Source organism: Labrus mixtus, chromosome 2 (genome assembly GCF_963584025.1).
Source record: "Labrus mixtus chromosome 2, fLabMix1.1, whole genome shotgun sequence".
Classification (NCBI taxonomy): domain Eukaryota; kingdom Metazoa; phylum Chordata; class Actinopteri; order Labriformes; family Labridae; genus Labrus; species Labrus mixtus.
Window position 1 is genome coordinate 2,505,853 of NC_083613.1, and position 20,147 is coordinate 2,525,999.

General features: G+C 40.0%; 2 protein-coding genes across 3 annotated transcripts; one reads left to right on the plus strand and one right to left on the minus strand.

Annotated features, from left to right (window-relative positions):
- The first annotated feature begins 1,196 nt into the window (after nt 1-1,196).
- cryba1l2 (crystallin, beta A1, like 2) lies at nt 1,197-5,314 on the plus strand. The gene is made up of 5 exons (XM_061047430.1): nt 1,197-1,303; nt 1,423-1,541; nt 2,667-2,808; nt 3,262-3,404; nt 4,925-5,314. The coding sequence occupies exons 1-5, from the start codon at nt 1,265-1,267 to the stop codon at nt 5,070-5,072; spliced, it is 591 nt and encodes a 196-aa protein (XP_060903413.1). The 5' UTR covers nt 1,197-1,264; the 3' UTR covers nt 5,073-5,314.
- Nucleotides 5,315-6,215: 901 nt separating this feature from the next.
- unc93b1 (unc-93 homolog B1, TLR signaling regulator) lies at nt 6,216-20,038 on the minus strand. Of its 2 annotated transcripts, none has more exons than XM_061047425.1 (13): nt 19,882-20,038; nt 18,397-18,507; nt 18,141-18,282; nt 17,892-18,045; nt 17,645-17,806; nt 17,163-17,292; nt 16,946-17,039; nt 15,403-15,527; nt 14,406-14,588; nt 14,018-14,291; nt 13,806-13,927; nt 13,584-13,706; nt 6,216-8,550 (listed from the first exon to the last, which is right to left on the minus strand). In XM_061047425.1, exons 2-13 carry the CDS (start codon nt 18,505-18,507, stop codon nt 8,323-8,325), a joined length of 1,848 nt encoding a protein of 615 aa, XP_060903408.1. In that variant the 5' UTR covers nt 19,882-20,038; the 3' UTR covers nt 6,216-8,322. The 2 variants fall into 2 exon arrangements, with proteins under 2 accessions (XP_060903408.1, XP_060903409.1); XM_061047426.1 differs by lacking the exon at nt 6,216-8,550 and adding an exon at nt 12,415-13,188.
- Between the last annotated feature and the right edge of the window lie 109 nt (nt 20,039-20,147).

Sequence of the window (20,147 nt, forward strand, 5' to 3'; positions counted from 1 at the left end):
TCTAATCATATTCTCCTGCAATGTTTTTCCATCTAGATAGAAAATATGAATGGCTGTCATTATGAATTGAATCCCTCTGTTCTTATTTCTTCGACCTTTGGGAGTTGATATTAAAACGGGCGCCCCGGATGGCTCTCCAAATCCTCCTCATTCTCTACCTATAGCCCCGCTCATTGTTGTTCTATACGATGGCACTGCTGACCTATACGAATAGGCTAACAACAGCTCCACATTCCTAACCATTACCTCTGTGGCTGCGCTGTATATGATGTGCTGAGTCGACAAGCTGCACAGGGTCACAAAGAGAGAGAGAGAGAGAGAGAGGGCGCGACAGGCGCGACTGGGGAGACAGGCAAACGGGCACGTGTTTATTGTGCGCGTTTTTGACGCACACAAAAAGGCACGGAGAGGAGTGAGTGTGAAGTACACTTTTCACCACAAACACCAGAACCCATCTACTTCCTCCCTTCAAAATAAAAAACGGCTGCCAGTCAATAGGCTTTTATTATTATTATCAATAAATCACTGCAGGGCCTAACATCGATGAATGCTCACCCACCTTTTACCAAAATGTACTGTAGGCTGTTATTTTCTTGATTTATTAGTTTATGTTTGGGTCTATTCATATAAACGGTCACAAAAGTAGGCATAGCCTATGTATCAGCCCCGAAACGTCCGATTTGAGTGCTTATTTTTATCACTTCAATAAAAATAAAAATAAAATTTTTTTTTACTGGAGCTTAATTTGAAAGACTGACCGGAAAAGTCATCCTAACTTGGAGCTAGCTTTACATTTGACAAACTTGCCTCGACATTCACAGTGGCAACACGCATGTGCAAAAGAGCTTGACGTGAACAGCGGTATAAAACAGAAGTAGCAGGTACCAGGTGAAGACCAAAGTTTACATAGAGGCCCATAGAGGATTTGGTTCGTTGGGAACGCGAGGTGGGAAAAAAGCATCCAGGTAAGCAGGAGCTGGAGACATGTGTGATAACTTTCCGATAGGTTGATTTAGGCCGAATATGAAGTGCTTCATTTAGTTTTCAAAGAGAGTTGTCAGTTTACAAAGAAATGTTTTAAGTTGTTTACATGCTTCATTTTCATTTCGTTTAATCGGAGTTTTGTTTGCCACAAAAATGTAAAGGCTTTTATTTCACATTTTACAGTTGAACCCTTTCTCTGTTTCACTTAATTTGTTTTCCTTGTTTTTATTTCACTTAAGAAACGTGTCAAGTCACTAAAACCCACACGACCTCCCCCATCATGTACTTGCCTAGTATGGGTACAGCCCCTTTTTTTAAGGTGAATTTTCACACACGCACAATTACACACACACACGCGCATTCTGCATAAACATAGATGTGTACAGTACACATTCAACACACACTCTCACGCCTTCCCCTCTCCTCCTCTGTGTGCAGGTGACAGTGTTTGAGCAGGAGCATTTTCAGGGAAAGTGTCAGGAGTTCACATCTGAGTGCTGCAACATCCACGACTGCAGCTTGGACAACATTCGCTCCATCCGAGTGGAGAGTGGAGCGTGAGTCACAAAAACCTGTACGCCTGCAAGCTTCTGTGGACAGTTGACTGACCTTTTGTGTCTTGGTGTTTATTAAGTGTGTGTCTGTGAGATGGAGGAGATATTGAGAGAGGAAGTAATGTCCATCCTCCCTCTATAAAGTGGGTGACCCTGTGTAAGGTGCACTCACCGTACACCGTGGTGGTGAGGTCATCTTTTCTTCGCCACAGCTTCCATTTTGAAATGAATACTTCATCACGATCACCTGAGGAGCTAACAGGGTCGTTTAACTAATCTGAAGCCCTTTACTCTGCCAGAGTTTCCATTTGCGGAGGCAAAGCTGACACACGTTCCTCCTCTGTGGAGAGCAATTATCTTTGGTCAGAAGCGGATAATTGAAGGTTGCATCCCTTTGATAAAATGATGTGGAAAAGTGTTAGACTGTTAAACTAGTCTAAGAACTTTATATCTTATACGTTCATTTATTTTTTTTACTATTCTTTCTTTATGATCTAGTCAAGTTTCAATTGTGTTACTTTCATCATAAGATTTTCCAAAAACTTCATTTTTCTTCACAATATTAAATATTCATGACTACATACACGTCAAGCAAAGATGCTATTTTAAATATAAAACTTAAACATAGTTTGTTTGTTTTTAAAGTGGGTTTGTATGAGGACTTCATCAGCTACAGTAGATGATGTTATGCACAGCCACAAAAAAAATCCAGGTAAAGTACTACAGTGACAGCAGCAGCACCTTTACAAACAGCCTACCCCAGAGGATGTATTTCACTGTAAACGTGTAAAACATGATTTTTTCATCACTGTGACTCTGACCCAGCGAGCCCTTAGTGACAACTAGAGAGAAAACTAACAAATGAAAAAAACAATTTATGGAAAAGGCAACAAATAATTAAATTAAAATGTGTTTTAACAAATTACTGAGCTTCTGAGCTATAAATCTTACAATTGCAGTTTTCTTTAATATTACAAACTGGGTGTTGACTTGAATGAATTATTCATGTGGTGCGTTGTTTTTTTTAGTGTGTTGTTTCCTGTGATCATTAGAGGGAGAAAACTGGAAAACATTTACTATTTTGACTCACCTGACTGACTGTTTCATCTCTTCCACTCATGTTTCCAGTTGGGTGGGTTTCGAGCATCATGACTTCCAAGGGCAGCAGTTCATTCTGGAGAGGGGCGAGTACCCAAACTGGGAAGCCTGCAGTGGCTCCCTGTCTTACCACATCGAGCGCTTCATGTCCCTTCGGCCCATACACTGTGCTGTGAGTACCTGCAGAGGAGGCTGAGGCTCAGTGGTAGAGTCAGTCGTCTCTGTACCAGAAAGTTGGGGGTTCAATACCCAGCTCCAGCTGCTTTATGTCTGACGTGTCCTTGGGCAAGACATTTAGCTCCAAATGGCTCCTGCTGCTGCATCATGTGTGTTAATGGATTAGTTCAAACTGATAGACACTTTATATAGCAGCCTCTGCCATCAGTGTGAGAACGGCTAGGGGTGACCTGCAGTGTGTTCTCTAATTTTCTGTACCCACCATGTCTGTTTGGAGACATTACAGAGGGATTCTCAAAACCCCACAGCTCGAGAATCACTGGATTAGAGGAACAAGCTGCACCATGAGTGACTGAAACAGCTATAAACTTGAAATGTGAAAACTCAGTGCTGAATTACTACTTACCATCTAACTTTAACACTAACCCTCTCTTGCCTTTGTCCACAGTCTCACAACAATAGCCGCATGAAGATCTTTGAGAAAGAGAACTTCATTGGCCGCAGCACAGAGCTGTGTGACGACTACCCCTCCCTGGTGGCCATGGGCTGGATCAAGCCCGAGGTGGGCTCCATGCACGTGCAGTGTGGAGCGTAAGTCAGCGTTCAAGTTCAAGCGGAATTATAACATTTAATAATAAAGAGTTTTCAGTGGGCCTTTAACGGGAAAAGGAAGCAATAGAGGGAGGTATGTGTTAACTATAATGAACACCACCTTTATTCAGCCTGCAGGTGGAAACACATCCATCCAGGTGGTCTCACACACACAGGTGCCCCCCCTGTTCAAGGTTCACATGCAAAACATGTTTTTACCGCAGAGAACATAGTAGAGGAGAAAACCATGTTAACAGTATGAAGGAGAATAAAAGTACTAGTTATGACATCCATTATTCAATCATTTAGAAGGCAGATCACATCCTTAGCAACCGTATCCGTCATTGACACACGTGAAAGCACATTCACTTTTCCTTCAGTGTCTTCCTGCTTTATCTCTTTTATAATCTATGCTGTTAGAGTGTTATAATTCAATTCCTGTCCTTTTAACTCAAACGCACTAGCTCAGCTTTGAATAGTCCTAAAGCTGTCAAACAACAAGACTCTTGTTTAACCTCTTTCTCAAAAAACTGTATCACACTCATTCATTGAAATATTCAAAACCAAATGTGTGCAGAGTGAATGCTGGTGACTCTACCCATTATGTCTGAAATAGCTTGTGTTCGCAGGCTGACTAAATAAGCACATGGGGACCTTATACCAGCTTTGTTTCACTATTTAAACAGCACGTTTCATACACACGGCGACACACTGTGCTTCACATTCAGTGGAAAAAAACAATCGCAACACAGTCATAGAAGTTTGAATCAAGAACATTAAAATACAAAACTGAGAACAGAAATGAATTCAGATTTCTCACACGTTACACAGACGCTCTCTGAGCACTGTTACATTTGTTCCACTGTTTTTTTAACAAAAGTATTCAAAATGTTAAGTCATGCAAATCCTTGTTTGTGTGTTTTTGTGCTTTGGGACAGAATAACTGCAGAAGTTATAACACATCTGTACATCCCTGTACTCTACCAAGATGCTGAAAATATAAACTCTTAGATTGCATTTCATGGCATGATAATCACATTACACTTGACCACTATTTTCTATGGCTCGAAACCAACTTCAAATCTAAATGATTATCCGTCTTGTAATGAGTTTCTCTTGAGCAGTTCAAGGAGCAGCACTCAGAGTGCCACTGGTTTGAATGATATTTTAGACATTTCTATAAAATGAATGAAATGTAAATATGGAATATTAATTCAGTCTTTGGGGGCTCAAAATAACACTCGGTACTTTATTTTTCTTTTGCGATTCTTTTGCAGAGAATCATGCATTTAATATAGAGCCTTTGGTTTCCTGTCACAGATTGAAACCTCCCCATGTAGTTTGTGCCCCAAGAAAACTGAGAGTATTATTATAATATTATTTACTTTATAAATATTAGTACTAAATAATATAAAAAATCCAGCATCACTGGGGCTCTAATTTGCTTAATGAACTTTTATGCAACTTAAGCAAATATAACTCAACATTTACTAACTTTGCATCATCATGCCTTTCTTTAGATTTGTGTGCTATGAGTACCCGGGCTACAGAGGCCAGCAGTACATCATGGAGAGTGAAAGACATAGTGGAGACTACCAGCACTGGAAGACCTGGGGTTCCCACTGCCAGACTCCAAAGATCCAGTCCATCAGACGTATCAGGCACTGAGAGAAACAGCTCTGCTAACTGAAATGGCTCAGGCTGATACCTTGATGCTGTACATAGGGTGCCTGAAAATGAGCCACATCATCCAGGATGAGGCATCATCTGTCAGGGCCAAAAAAAAACCTACAACATCAAACCATGTGATGTAGCATCTACCTCCTTATCCCAGCTCATAGTCAGATTTCTGTTCAAACTCATTTTGTCTCAGTCAAAGTGAAATAAAGTGAAGATTGAGAACCCAAGAAGCTCTGAGATATTACTGTGTGAGTGAACATATGCAGCTGTCCCTAAACACAAAGAGCAGCTACAATGTCAGGATTTAAATGGTTTTATAGTCAAAGGTCTGTTTTTACTGAGAGTCTCAGGATTCCAGCAGAAACCAACAAAACAATGTTTAAAATGCAAAACAGATTGAACATACAGTTATACAGTTTGACAGTCAATTCACTTTTTAATTGGCTAACACCTAGAACCTCGGGGGCCCAATGTACATAGGCTGCAGTCATCGAAGCGAGCAGCCTTTGCCTCCCCTCCCGCATGTCATTCCCCACTCTCTCTGTCCCTGATTTCCTTTTCTATCCACTGTCCTGTCTCTACAGTAAAAAAAACGAAAAATAAATCTTCATTAAAAAAGAATTACAATTTGATGCTAAAGAAGGTAGTATTTCTAATCCCTTAGTCTGCTTTAACAGTCTTTGTTTAAATGTGTGTGTATGGAAATGTACTTTGTAACAGCTGCAGCTGTGGCTCAGTGGTAGAGTCGGTCATCTGTCAACCAGAAGGTAGGGTTTGATCCACAGCTCCTGCAGCCACATCTCAATGTGACCCTTTGTTGTCAGCATGTGAATGTGATTAGTCATTACTGATGGACAAACAGCAGCCTCTGCCATCAGTGGAGTGATGGGTGTGACCTGCCATGTAAAAAGCACATTGAGTAGGAAGAAGACTACAAAAGTGTTGTACACGTTTAAGTCCATTTACCATTTATTTAGCAATTTTTCATTTCTCTCAAGTGCTTTACAGTTTCCATGGCAATAAGTGTTTGGCTGTCAGTTATGATTTAATACAAAGGTGACTTTTTCATATTTAGGTGACTTTGAGATTTCACCACCCACTAGTCAAAGACACAAAATCACAGACTGAAGCTCTTCAAAATAACATTGTGTTTAATGTGTTTCTTCAAGACAGAAGAACAAAGTTTCATTTTACAAAAAATCAGTGCAACATCCTCTAGCTTTTGCATCAGTTTACTGAAAATGTCTTTTCATTGCAAAAATGGAATGCATTATGTCCACTAGAGAACCTAGACCTATTTCTAATAGCAAGTTTAACTAAGATTCTTCTGTTTATACTTTGACAGAATAAACTACAGGTGAACTAACCCTTAACCTCGTGTCATGGACAGTACCTACAGTATACATTTCAACTGTCGTCTAACCAGCAGAATGAAAGAATCAAACCAATTAAACCAACAAACTAAAAAAGTACCAAGAGTGCTAAAGTCAGGTTATTTCCAGAGAAGGTGACTTTTTTCAGAAAATGGCCAGTAACACAATTGAACCTTTTTTGCAGACCCCAACCCCCCTTCCTCTTTTCCCTATAATGGATCCAATAGCTAGTATCTAAAGACCTTGTAAATCCTTTACTATCGACATTTTCACTTGTCATATACAGGTACTAACAACATTTATGATGGACTGATTTGTATGAGTGTCCCAATCAGCAATGACAGTGTGACAGTGAGTCAGTGTGCATTAAAGCAGGAAAGTCTCTCAATTCAATTAAACAATTTAATTATCAGTAAAATGTCACAATGCTTCTTTTGATGGGCATGTGGACACTGACTGGCATAGTTCCTTTTATGCATCATTATCTGTACCAGCTTTTGGCTAAAAAACACAGTTTTTGGTGACCCCTCTAGCAGAACAACTTTATACATCGGTACAGAAGTATCATAAATCACTAATGGGATAAATTCATTAGCATTACATGTTGTCCAAACATTCATGGTCCCTGGGTGATGAATCATAAACACTTTGGTGCTTCCTTCTTTTTTTCAGGATATTTAAATGAAATGTTTAATCAGCCCTCAGATGGCTTCCCCACTAATTCTGTACAAACTTTCATTTTCTTGTCAAAATATATACATTAATAAGGTGATCTACTGAATTTCTAGAAACCTTCCCCTTTTTCTGTCTTATAAGGGTTACAATTTAAATTCATCCACACCTTTGGTTTATAAGTAAATATCTGAAAAACACATCCTTATCAGCCATGGCTGTTTTTGCTTACTGTGAAAAATTCGCTTTTTCTTTAGCTTGCTATCACGCTACATTAGCAAGGTATACATTTTAGACCAATATATAAACATATAAACATTGTTACTTTGAGCATGTTAGCATGCTAACATTAGCATGTTCACTATTGAGACAATTCACATATTCAGATTCGTGTGGCAAATGTTTTCAAATTGCAAACCTCACGAGCATTGAACTTGACTGACTGCCCGTACCTGTTGCATTATGAGCTATGTGTATTGACATACATTCATATTATTTATATTTTCTGTAAAAAGGATGTTTCACTCTTCCAAAGAGATACATCAAGCTACACGGTGGGTTTTCTTTAGAGAGTAGCGTATCATATCAAGGACTGAAAATTGCGTGTCTGTTCATCCTGTTCACATTGAACAGGACTCTCTAAAAACAACTCCATTCAAACAATGTCACCCTGAGGAGGATTCAGAAAATCAATGACTAATTTGTGCTCCGTCTCTTTCAGTTCTTTCATGTCTGATAAATTCTACTTTTAAAAATCAATACCAAAGTGTTACAGAATATGTTCCCTTCTTAGCAAAGCCCAACAACAACAACTACTAGTTATTATAAGACATTCAATTATTGAGCCACAAACTGCAGAACAAACTTTTTGGTTTGTTTTGCAAGTTCTAAGCTTGTTTTATCCAAAATGTGCTTCTAAGATTGTCATACCTGTTGTTTAAAATGCAATATAATGTTGTGTTTTTTACCCTTTCTTCTGGATCACAGTTATGATGATTATTAAAAAGGTAAAAAAGCTTTGATGGGTAAAATATGTAAGATTCATATATGTGTATAAATATCTGTGAGAATATGAGGGGACAAAAACACAACAGCATTAACTTCCTCTTCTGTATGATATCTGACAGACATCTCCTCTGATTCTGCTCCTTTTTTCTCCACGCTTACCCTCCATGACGCTCCTTCCCCTCTTCCTACTGCACATTGGCATCCTCCTCTCTGGGTCGCTGACCCCCAGCCATTCTCCTCCTTGCTCCGGGTGAGTCAGCCCTGGGGGCCCCCACTTCTTGGTCTCCTTCCTCCCCGTCATCTGCTCCCATCTCCCCTGCAAAACTCCCCCTGTCCTCTTCCTCATCCTCCTCACTCTTGTCAGAGTCAGACTCGTCTGAGTTGTCCTCTTCCAGGTAACGGTAGCCTTTGACCTGCAGACACAAAAGGTTGTTCATAATGTTAATATGTTTTTTCAGTAACCTTTGAGTCAATAGTTAAAGGCCTAGCAAAAAGCTCTGATTATAACTGGACTTGGACTATCACAACCCCCCAAAGGACCAACTACTGTTTGCAGGAGTCCAAATCTCCCCACACCAGATCACTATAGATAGATGATTCAGGAAAATCATCTATCCTAGGTGAAATTGAACATACAATTGTAGACGTATGGCTTCAGGCAAGAAATGTTCTCCTGCAGAAGCTGTGACACTAAAATGTATCAGAACCACTCTGAATATATGTCCCTAAGATAAGCTCCCTTTTGATTGAGAAACTCATTCCTAGTTCCCCCCGCCATATGATCTGACTCATCAGCAGAGGATGATGTGTTGAGGGTTTCCAGAGGGTCTAAGACATCTTGTAATATGTTTGTTACAGCTAGTCTATAAAAATCACATGTGTCATATTTCAAAGCAGCCCTCCGGCTCTGTTAGGGTGGAAATGTTCCCTCAATTTCCCAAGATGCTTCACTGTTGCAAAAGGAAATCACAGTAAAGAATGCACTCAGTCAAGAAGTTTGGCATTAGACCTAGTGCTATATTTAAAAGATGAATCCTTTTTTAACTTGGGGGCGGCAGTAGCTCAGTCCGTAGGGACTTGGGTTGGGTACCGGAAGGGTCGCAGGTTCAAGTCCCAGTGCGGACCATAATATGGAAGTTGGTCTGGTAGCTGGAGAGGTACCAGGGCACCGAGTACTGCCGATGTGCCCTTGAGCAAGGCACCCAACCGCTCCAGCACGCTCCCTGCATAGCAGTGTGTAGCAGCCCCACTCTGACATCTTTCCATTAAGGCATGTACATAGGTTCTGTTTGTGCATGTGTGTGATTAGGGCCTATGTGTGTGAGAAGTTACAAATAACAGAGAGTAAAACCAGAATTAATAAAGTATAAAAAATTCAAAATTCATAATCAAATTGCTGGTACTGCTTCAGAGGTGAGGTGATGATCTGCTATTTTTTGGCCCCCTAGTCCCTTCCTTCGTCTTCCCCATAGCTACAGGACACCTGGCCTATTTAACTAGTAGTACATGTGGTAGGCACATTGGGCAGCAGCTCCATCGGGTGGTGGCTCCCCATGGCACAAAATAGGCCAATGACCGGAGGATAACACTCTTCAGCAAGCTCTTCTCCCAGGCCTGTTAGATCAGTTCTATATGTAACAAAGGTTAAAGGGGACATTTTCCATTGGGAAGATAAAACTAGACTTTCTGTGCAGAAGACAGGTGAAAAAAAATTGAGTCCACCCCTACATAGCCAGAGAAATAGTGATACACATCTGATGGAAAATCATTAAATTTCCCCCTTAAGGACTATGAAACAACTTGATAGAGGCAGTGAAGCTGTTGAATCATCCATGGGAAGCACACTGAATGTTGAATTTAGAGGCCAACAGTATCATAAAAACACACTCCAGGGGAAATCTCAGAAGAATAACTTTGGCAATGAAAATACTTGATTCAGATTGTTTGGCAGAAGGCAATAGGAATTCAAAGACAACTATTTGAATTTAGTGCTTTTCATGATTAGCAATCAAAGAAAGGTCAAAACATGTTTGAAATCACTGTAAAATATTATTATTAACTATAAAGATTGTTCTTTGTGCTACTTTATCAGACTTAATCAAATGTTGGAGCCAAAAAGCTTCTTTTATTTGATATTTTCAGAAAACCCAAAACAACACTGTGAATTTGCAATTTTGAGTGTAATACCGAAACTGTACACTGGGAGGAGTCTTAGCTTAGGCTAATCTAAGGCTCCAGGTAATTAGATTCGGGTGTGTGCTTGGAGGTATATCCTTTTTTGACTGTGTCAAGTCACCCCGAAACAGCCATTCTAGACACCCCTCGGCTTGTTAGGGAAACGGTAAACCAAATGATATTCCAGCGATAGAAGCGGTTCAGATAGAACTCATTTTACCCGACCTTAAACATGTTTCTAATAAGCTCCAAGAACAGAAACGTGGTAAAAATAGGATACATATTGGAGATGCTTACTCTTAAAAATGGAGAGAGGTTAGAACACAGAAAGGTTTCAAGAGAGCAGAGCTGGATAAACACTGAAGCTTCAGTGTCAGAGACATGGCAACCTGCGTGAGCATCGACTCTAGAGAGGAGGGGGCTCTTCAATGTTTTGTTGCCTATTGCTCATTTAAAGCTACTGGTTATGAAACAAGCTTTAATTAATACTGAATACTCATTATGACTTTCAAACAACACCATTAGCAAGATTTATGATTACTATCTAGTTGTTAATAATGCTAGTGATCGTCTGTCAGCACACTAAATAAATACCCCTTTTTCTACATTTTCCACGGCAAAAACTCACAATGATGTTTAACTTTGAAAAGGTCATAAAACACTTCTACATGTACATGAAAGAGATCACATCAACTTCTTGTCCCTGAGTCATTTGTAACAATTTAATAGAAATGGAAAGTCTAATCTCATTATGCTGTATGTGGGTTGGAAGTGTCAAAATTCTACAAAGCAGTTTTCTTATTTGTCTAGTTGTTATGTCACAATATATGTTACTGTCAACACAGGTCAAAGGTAAGCTCAAATTGCCTTCCTTTTTAAGCCAGTAAAGTTACATAAGCCTTGTATTTTCAAACCGTACACTCAAATATTTCTCCAGAGAGAAGTTTAAACTTGCAAATGATGAAACAATAAGCAAAGCACGCTTTATTTTGGAGGTGGGGGTCTGAGCTTTGGAGGCATGAACGCTTTTTAACTTATTACCCATAAGGCAACACCAATAGAGGATACACTGATTTGTATTTCATTTAAAGAGGTCATCAAATTCAGCCGTCTGTTCATCTTAAGGAAAGAGGGTTTTCTTTTGACACGTTTTGTAGAGAGCCAGCTTTGAGTGAACAACACAAATATATTTTTTTTTTTTAAGATTTATTTTTGGGCTTTTATATGCCTTTAATGGAGAGATAGGACAGTGGATAGAGTCGGAAATCAGGGAGAGAGAGTGGGGAATGACATGCGGGAAACAAGCCACAGGTGGGAAGTGAACCCGGGCCGCCTGCTTGAGACGACACTAACCACTGCGCCACCAACAACACATATTTAACTCATTTATATACCTCTCTGTCTTCTGTGACTGGAAAGCCAAGAACAATTCTGACTCCTTTGTATCGGCCACAACATACAGAGACGTTTGACAAACACTGTATGAGCTCAAAAACAAGGTACAGTGGAGCACCGAAACAACATATCAACAACAAGTTTACATTTCACTGAACTAGCCGTGTTTATTATCCACCTGTCACACAAAGCAACCACAATGACTTCATGTGCAGAATGTTTGGCTCTGATATTGTACACACACGTGTGTTACAAAACAACATCCTGGTCTTGGGTCCTTTGGATACATTTAAACTCCAGCTAACAGTTACATGTTCATCCAAAGTTGCTTTACACAGCTTTGTATTGCCACAGACTTAAATATTTAATTAGTTTACAAATAAAAACTGAATTTCTGAATGTGCATTAATATTCAAACAAGTGTATGTGACATAACATGTACAGACTTACTCTTACTCTGGTCCCTTTTTTATTATACGGGCAGAAATACTCAAACCCACAACTGCTGCGACGAGGACTATAGTCTCCATACATAGACGCTAGGCTATCTGCACCCCGAGAGCTGTGATATTTTAATGAATTTTTAAAAAAATAATTTACTTCTAATTTAACTTTAAGTACAATATACAGTATCCATCATGAAACTTTGACAACAATTTGACAACAGCAATGCAGAAACTTGAAACCTGAAGCTCCCATACTGTAGATTGAGATTCAAATATTCATTTTATTTGCATAGTTGCATTTATATTTATAATTATAATAACTTTATTTATATAGCACTTTGTAACAAGGTTACAAAGTGCTTTACGGAGTGTAATATTTATGTGATTGTGATCAATGTTTCACAAAACTCCAGAAAGCTTCCTGAAATTTTCAAGAGCTACAAACCCCGAAAAATATTTCACTTTGAGTTTACACTTTGATTTACTCCTTTAGTAAATTGTCTATATGAACTCAAGGTGAGCTGATATGACAGCGCAGCAAGAAATACTCAGGAAACGACTGAATAGACTGTATGTATGTGTCTGGTGCAATCTCCGTCGATGTAATGCAACATGTTTTGAACTACATATAGCGTTGGTATCTAGGCAAAAATGATCATGACAACATCTGACTCTGTTGCTTCATCCACCACTTCTTGTCTTGCCTCCTGAGACCCACCTCCTCCCGTTCCATAGGGATAGTCTCCCGCTGTGAGGTGCATGTGTGAACAAGCAACTGGAGGCACTTCAGGAGTGAATGTGAATATGGCTCATCACCTACCTCACTGTGCACTGAAGCTGCCAAACACAAACAACTATCTCATCGTCCGTCATTACACCACTGGCCTTGCACCAGACTACCTATCAGATATGATTTTAGTTTATGAACCAGTACGGCCCCTCAGATCCTCCAGTTCCTCTCTTTTAGTGGTTCCACAGAGCGATGCTGCTTTCAGCTGTTACGCTCCGAGACTGTGGAACAACCTTCCTGAGGGTCTGAGAGGAGAATATTGAGATTTGTAAACGCAGTCTTAAAACTCATTTATTCAGTCTGGCTTTTATAGAGTGCTTTCTATAAATTCAAATCTTAACATTATTGTATGTATATATATATATATGTATTAACTTTAATATCTTATTGCTTTTATATGTCGTAATTTATTTTTTAATTCTTACTGGTGTGCATTAGTCTCTCAATGATTTTATCAATGATTTTATAAACTACTTTTTCGTCAATAACTTTTCTGCACTCTTGTAAAGCACTTTGAACTGAAATTTAATTTGTCTGAAAGGTGCTTTATAAATAAAGTTTGATTGATTGATTGATACTAATTATTCACTATTAATATAATCATGTTCGAGTTTGGTTCACATCCCCCAAACTCTTTTACCTTGTGCCGTGGGCGAGGGATGCGAGGCAGTCTGTATTGAACTTTCATGGCCAGCCGACTCTCCATCAACCAATAACAGTAACAGGCCAGCAGCAAAGTGGCCAACAGGATGGAGAGCTTGGCCTGAGGAAGAAGGACACACATTGGTGAAGGGAGTAAAAGGAGGCGCTTTTCCTTCAAATAGTCGCTGTCTAACTTTTGTCTTAACACTAAGAGTCTTACCCTCATTGGCAGGTGGGACCAGAGGTAGACTATGAAGATCGCGATGGCCTGCCACCAGTGATAGATAGTATAGACAAAGTCCAGACGTTCCTTATCCTCAGAGTACAGCATACCAACCAAAACTGACACAAACACAGAGGAGTTTTTGGGGTCAGGTGTGAACAGAGTTAGTGTATGATCAGTACAGACTCTGGAACACAGCTGTTACTCACTGCTGACACCCGTCTTGTTGAGGGCGGTGCCAAGTCCCCACAGCACAGAGATAACCAGCAGAGGGGCCTGATAAGATGGTTGGTTCTTCGTTAGAGAGAACGCCATGAGAGCCACCAGCAGCACTCCATGCACAAAAGCACCTCCGATTAGGCACAGCCATCGCGGGAGGCGCAGGAGGCAAAGGGAGAGGGAGGAAAATATGGAGCAGGAGAGGCCGTATACCACTATCAGGAGCCACAGCTTTTTGAGACCCAAAACGCACACACCATAGGACTGTGGAGAAAAGAGAAGCAACATAAAAAACATATTATATGATGTAAATATACCACAAAAAGTGCAAGTACAAGCTGCTCTACTATTTAGACTCGTTTATTGACGGCACAGTACCAAAGAGAATCCAGTGATGGCAAACATCATTTCAAGTCCACTGTAGATGAAGAACGGGCAGAGCAGTCGCAGCCGGTAGTCTCTCAGGTGTTTGAAAGGAAGCTGGAAGATGTTTCCCCAGCCGATACTGCGGAGGTCAATCTCTTCTGTGGGACGGTAAGCAGCACCACACAGCACGAGGAACTGTAGGTAGAGGGGATGTTGAATGATTTAGTGATTAATCTTGTGTTTGTGAGTGCTTTAATCAGAACAATGAGGACAATTCTTTTCAGCCCATTGTTGGGGGGGGGAGCTTGGGTGAACAGATAATATACAAACACAATTCTCTGCACATTAAAACAAATCTTTTTTAGGGGCACCGAAGGCCCAAGCGGTTTGGCTGTAGGTCGCACCCCCACATATAGAGGCTGTAGACCTCCAAGCAGGTTTGAGTCCTACCTCTTGCTCCTTCCCCACTCTCTCACTCTCTTTCCCTGAGTTTTTACTCTATCCACTAAAGCCAACCTTCCTGATGGCTCTGATGCCATCAGTTTTAATTCCTAGCTCCTGAAAAACAAGTTAGGACAAAAACCCATATTTTGCTCAATATCCAAAAATCAGTGTTCAACTTCCTACAAGGGTGATTCAATTCATATTTTTATTAGCTTCTACTATATGCTATATTCTATCAGCTCCTGTATTGAAACTGCAAACTGAGACTTCAAAGGTTTCAAATATGTAGTCTATACTTCCATCCATCCAGCCATTATCTTCACCGCGTTGTCCTGTGCAGGGTCACAGGGGGCTGGAGGCGGGGTTACACCCTGGACTAATCGCCAGTAAATCACAGGGCTGACAGAGCCCTTATAGAGACAGACAACCATCCACACTCACATTTACACCTTACGGGCAGTGAACCTACTGAGTAGCTCTGATGTTTGTTTTGATTTGAAGTATGATGGCTCTGTGTGTGTGTGTGTGTGTGTGTACTGCTTGTGTGTGTTTTATATGATCTTACGATGATCATTGCGAGGAAGGCGAAGCCCATCAGGACACTTTCCACCTTGATAAGCAGCATGGAGGCAGGCAGGTTTTTCAGCACGGTGGTGTTGAAGCCGGGGATCACGCCACTGATATTTGCTCCTGAAAGAAAGAGAAGGCTCAGCAGGGGGCGCTAGTGTATACTGTAGCTCATCTGGTAGAGCAGAGGTTACAGTCATAGTCGCACATCATCCCCCACTCTCTCTCCCCCTCTCCCCGTAGAACTGTCTTATCAACATCTAAAAAACAGAAGGTTCAGTTATAAGGAGGAGTATGAAAAGAAAACTACAGGTTTCAGTGTAGTTTGATTGACAGGTAAGACGGAGCCTCTGAATGAATGATTGAATAACTAACAGAGCAGCATTTGAAAGACAACTAGATCATGTGATCATTGTTGTAAGTTTGAAACCTCTCTACAGTTTTTTCTTGTCTTTTCTTGTTCACAATAAAAATAAAGCATTGCCATGGAAACATGGCGTGCAACATGGAAACATTTCAGCTTTAAAAGAAGTGTTGCACTTCACAAGTTAGATAGTAGCACCTCGCTTATCACCAAAGAAAAGAAAAGACGGTACAAGCTAGCCAACGATTGTACTTGATGCAAATGTGTAAAATCCTGTCCTCTATGAGGTCATGAGTTTAAGACCTGAGCCTTATTTCTTTTGTTTGTTTGTATGTTTTTTTTACGACTTTGAATTGAGAAAAGTAAACACGGTTTTTATAAAACAATTCGTAAGACAATTAGATGTTTTGAAATATAAAGAAACATTTAAAGCTCTATAAGGTATGGTATTAATTATGACATGTTGTTTTGATGCATGCTATGGTGCTCGTTTGAGGCTATGACACTAAACAATCTATATTGTGATGATAGATAATCAGAGCTGGGTACATCTACATTCATCTGTTAACTGACTAGACTCTTCTCCTCTGTCGCCCCCCGGTGGTGGAATGAACTTCCAAACTCCATTTGATCTGCAGAGTCCCTCTGCACCTTTAAGAAAAAGCTAAAGACCCAGCTCTTTATGAATACCTACTAACTTAATGATGATGGTCTCCATATTATTGATGATGATGATGGTAATGACGATGGTTTTTGTTTGATAACGTCGACTTATAAGATGGTTTCTATACTGATTAGAGCTCTCAAGAACTGCCCTCAATGTTGTGCTTTGCCTCTGGTCACTTCCTGTCAGCACCTGTGTGTCCAATCAGACTCAAAGCTGATCGTTTGCTCTTACTGACATTGTTCCTTTTTTCTAGATCCTTGCTTGTGTTGTTCTTACTCTCTGATGTACGTCGCTTTGGAGAAAAGTGTCTGCTAAGTGAATTGTAGAATTGTAGAATTGTTAATTATCTATATTAATTTTTGGATTACTATTTAACGTGGACTTTAACTTGAAAGATGATTAACAGAACGTTTAACATACGTTAAATTTGGTTTCTGTGAACATTAATTTTATTACATAAATTCACTTTTGCAAACACTGGTCAGCTGACCTCCTCCAATGTGACCTTACCGCAGGAAGTGACACTACTGAGAATGTGGTCGCTCTCACGCAGGTAATCGTTAAGGACAAAAAACATGGGGAACTCCGCAAAGACCAAACTCAGCTGATGAAGAAGAGAGAGAAAAGACAGGAAATAATGCTCATTAGTTTGTACAACTTCACAAACACTGCAACACAACATGGCATTGATGGAAGTATTAGTGGAGAAAGACATCTGAAGACTCACATGGAAGATGATATAAAAGACTGAGTGGAAAACTATGATGTAGCTGTTGCACGCCCCCTTAGGAAGCTTCTTCTGCTCCTGCACGTGTTCCTCCTTGTAGTTGACATATTCATAGTACTGCTGGGCCATCCTGTGTGTGTTTGAGCGTGTGTGTGCGGGGTGAGAAGGTGGAAAAAAAGATAAGTGGTATGTATTTATTTAGCGCATTTCTACATTCTAGCTTTACACCACATGTCACCTTTTCACACGCACACTCTCCATAGGCTAATTATGTACCATGCCTGGCCACTAACCAGCTTATCATTCACACACAGTCACACAGTGAGGATGTGGCTTTACACTCTATTTTGAGTTTAGTTTATACATGTAGGATTCCTTTTCCTCTTTACTTTAAACGTGTTTAAAATCTACTACTGGTAGGTAGTGAAGGTCAAGCTTCAGCCTTTAATGAAACCTCTCAATCCACCCGTCCTGTTTCTTACCTAGTGATATAACTTCCCAAGGAGGCCCACAATGGCACAATTGCCACGCCAATGGCTACTGCTGATGGAACCAAGGTGTAATATCGCTCCCAGTAATTGGTTGAGACGAAGAGTGCGTAGATTCCCGAAGCCAGGAACATCATCCACTTGGTTCCTAGAAACCTGAAACATATGGAGTATATACTCTATAGGGTAGGCTGAGCAAGGACACAAAAAAAGAAATGTTTTACTGATTGTGTTTAAGTACCTGATAAGTATGGGGGTGTACAGCAGGCCTATGATGGGAGTGACGTTAATGCCCATCAGCATCTTACGGTCAATGTCCTCCAAACCAAGGTTGCTATACTTCACCTCCCGGTAGGTCATATCATAATGGAGAATCAGCTGCATCTGCAGGAGACCTGTGGGATACACAAACACATCCGCATATACCTCATCAAAGTGCCGGTCCAAGTTATTCTTTCCTCATTTCAAATACTATTCTCTTATCACTCACCCATGTACACACTGTACACAATCATGGCTCCTAAACTGGCTGCAAGAACATTTTTAATGACTCCCAGCCTCTTCCTCCTGTAATATTTCCTCTCCTCCTCCTCTTCATTGTACTCTGCCTGCGGGGCCAGAAACTCCTCCACCTGAGGTAAACATGGAGAAGTGATGGGAGGAAAGGGTGGGATATATATTTTTTGATCACAGATTTGAAGAGAGTGGAGTTGAAAGTATTTTTCACAGGACATCGGGGAGCTCACCTGACCCTGCATGTCGGCTTCCTGCCCCACATTCAGCAGCTCATTCAGGGCGGCATTAGGAGGTGCTTCAAGCTCATCCGGGAGCAGTGGTGCCACGTCAGCTGCCTCCATCTGGTGTTCAAAAGAAGCAGAAAACCAGACTAACAGATGGTTCACCATAAAGCAATGATCCCAACCAATCAATGACACATGTTCTTTATGTTATTCCTGTAAGGTCCATTCAGGCTTTCAAATGTCTTTCAGTGCTTCTAATGAGATGGTCTATGTGTGCTGTGAGTTTGATGATACTACAACATGTTATAGTAGTTATTACTTATTATATTACTTATTTTAATGATAACAAATCACTAAAATTACATTTATTGACTTTTTATCAAAAAAGAGTTGTAGTATAATCAAGAGGAGATGGTCTATGTGTGTTATGAGTTTGATGATACTACATGTTACAGTTATTACTTGTTTTATTATTTATTTTAATGATAAAAATTCACTAAAATTTACATGAAAGCACGTTTTCCAAAGCAATGTGATGTAGTTAAAACAGCAGAAGGACATTTGTTCAAGATGGGACCTTACAAAGAGGATTTTATTGAAAATTAGGCTATTTATAGGCTATTACAAAATCCTCAAAATTATGTAAAAGTATTATTTCCCAATCTAAGAAATGTAGTATGAAAAACATGCGATCACATATGTGTAAAAGTATTTTGATGACACTACACCTCTCCTGGGTGAAGTTATTGAATATTTTTGTAGCATCTTTTTTCGGTGTTGTAACCACCTTTGACCAAGGCCAAATCAAGTTCCCCAGCGCGGAGGAGGCTCGTTTTGAGGAAAATCCGGTTGTAGCTCGCAGTCTATCTTGTTGTGATTGCAGAGAGGTGTCGGTTTTGTAAAAACAATGTTCCGCTGATGAGTTATTGATCCGGGAAAGACGAATCTGTGAATATCTTTCTAACTTTACCGAAGTCTCAAAGGAAAGGACGAGACTGTCCCCTCTTCCTAGTTTTCGTACGTTATTATTATTGATCGTTACCTTTTCAAATCGATTCTTCTTTGCTTCTTTTTTTGTTTACTTTAATCTGCTGTGAAAAGAGGATATGTACTCAACATGTTATCTACAATGTTAGCATTAAAGCACAAAGTCTTGTCGAAGTCTACGTAGGTTACTACACTACTGAGGTCATGTTAAGCATAATATGAATAATAAACATGTTATTCATGGGGACAATAAAGTCTACTTTAAGACGCGTTTGACAGGTTGTAACTTAGGCTACTTTTTGTTCTCCAAATCATGAACTTTTACTCACTTCAATGAAGCGTCTGGCAATCATTTGATAGAACATTTAAGGACTTCTGCTTTATTTGATTAGTATGGTACAAGATACATCGGTGCCAAACATCCTAATAGAAGAATAATTTATTTACGCTGATGTATAAGCTTTCATTCTTTGCACCCTCCACCAACACCTTAAACTCACTTACCGTGTTTCTGAAATTTGTCCACCCGATGAGACAGAAACACTCAGCCCACCTCTGATATCTACATTTACTTCCCCTTTCCCAGGCACAACGTCAAGGTAAAAATAAGTTTCACGAAGGAAACGAAAGTCGGTAGTTTTCACTTCCTCCCTCCTATGCGCTTCACTGTTTGTCTTAAAGGCACAGGCACATCTCTAAACACTCCCTCCTCTCGGTTAGAAAATATTTAAAAAAGAAAGGAAAATTAATTCGATGAAAAAAAAACTATT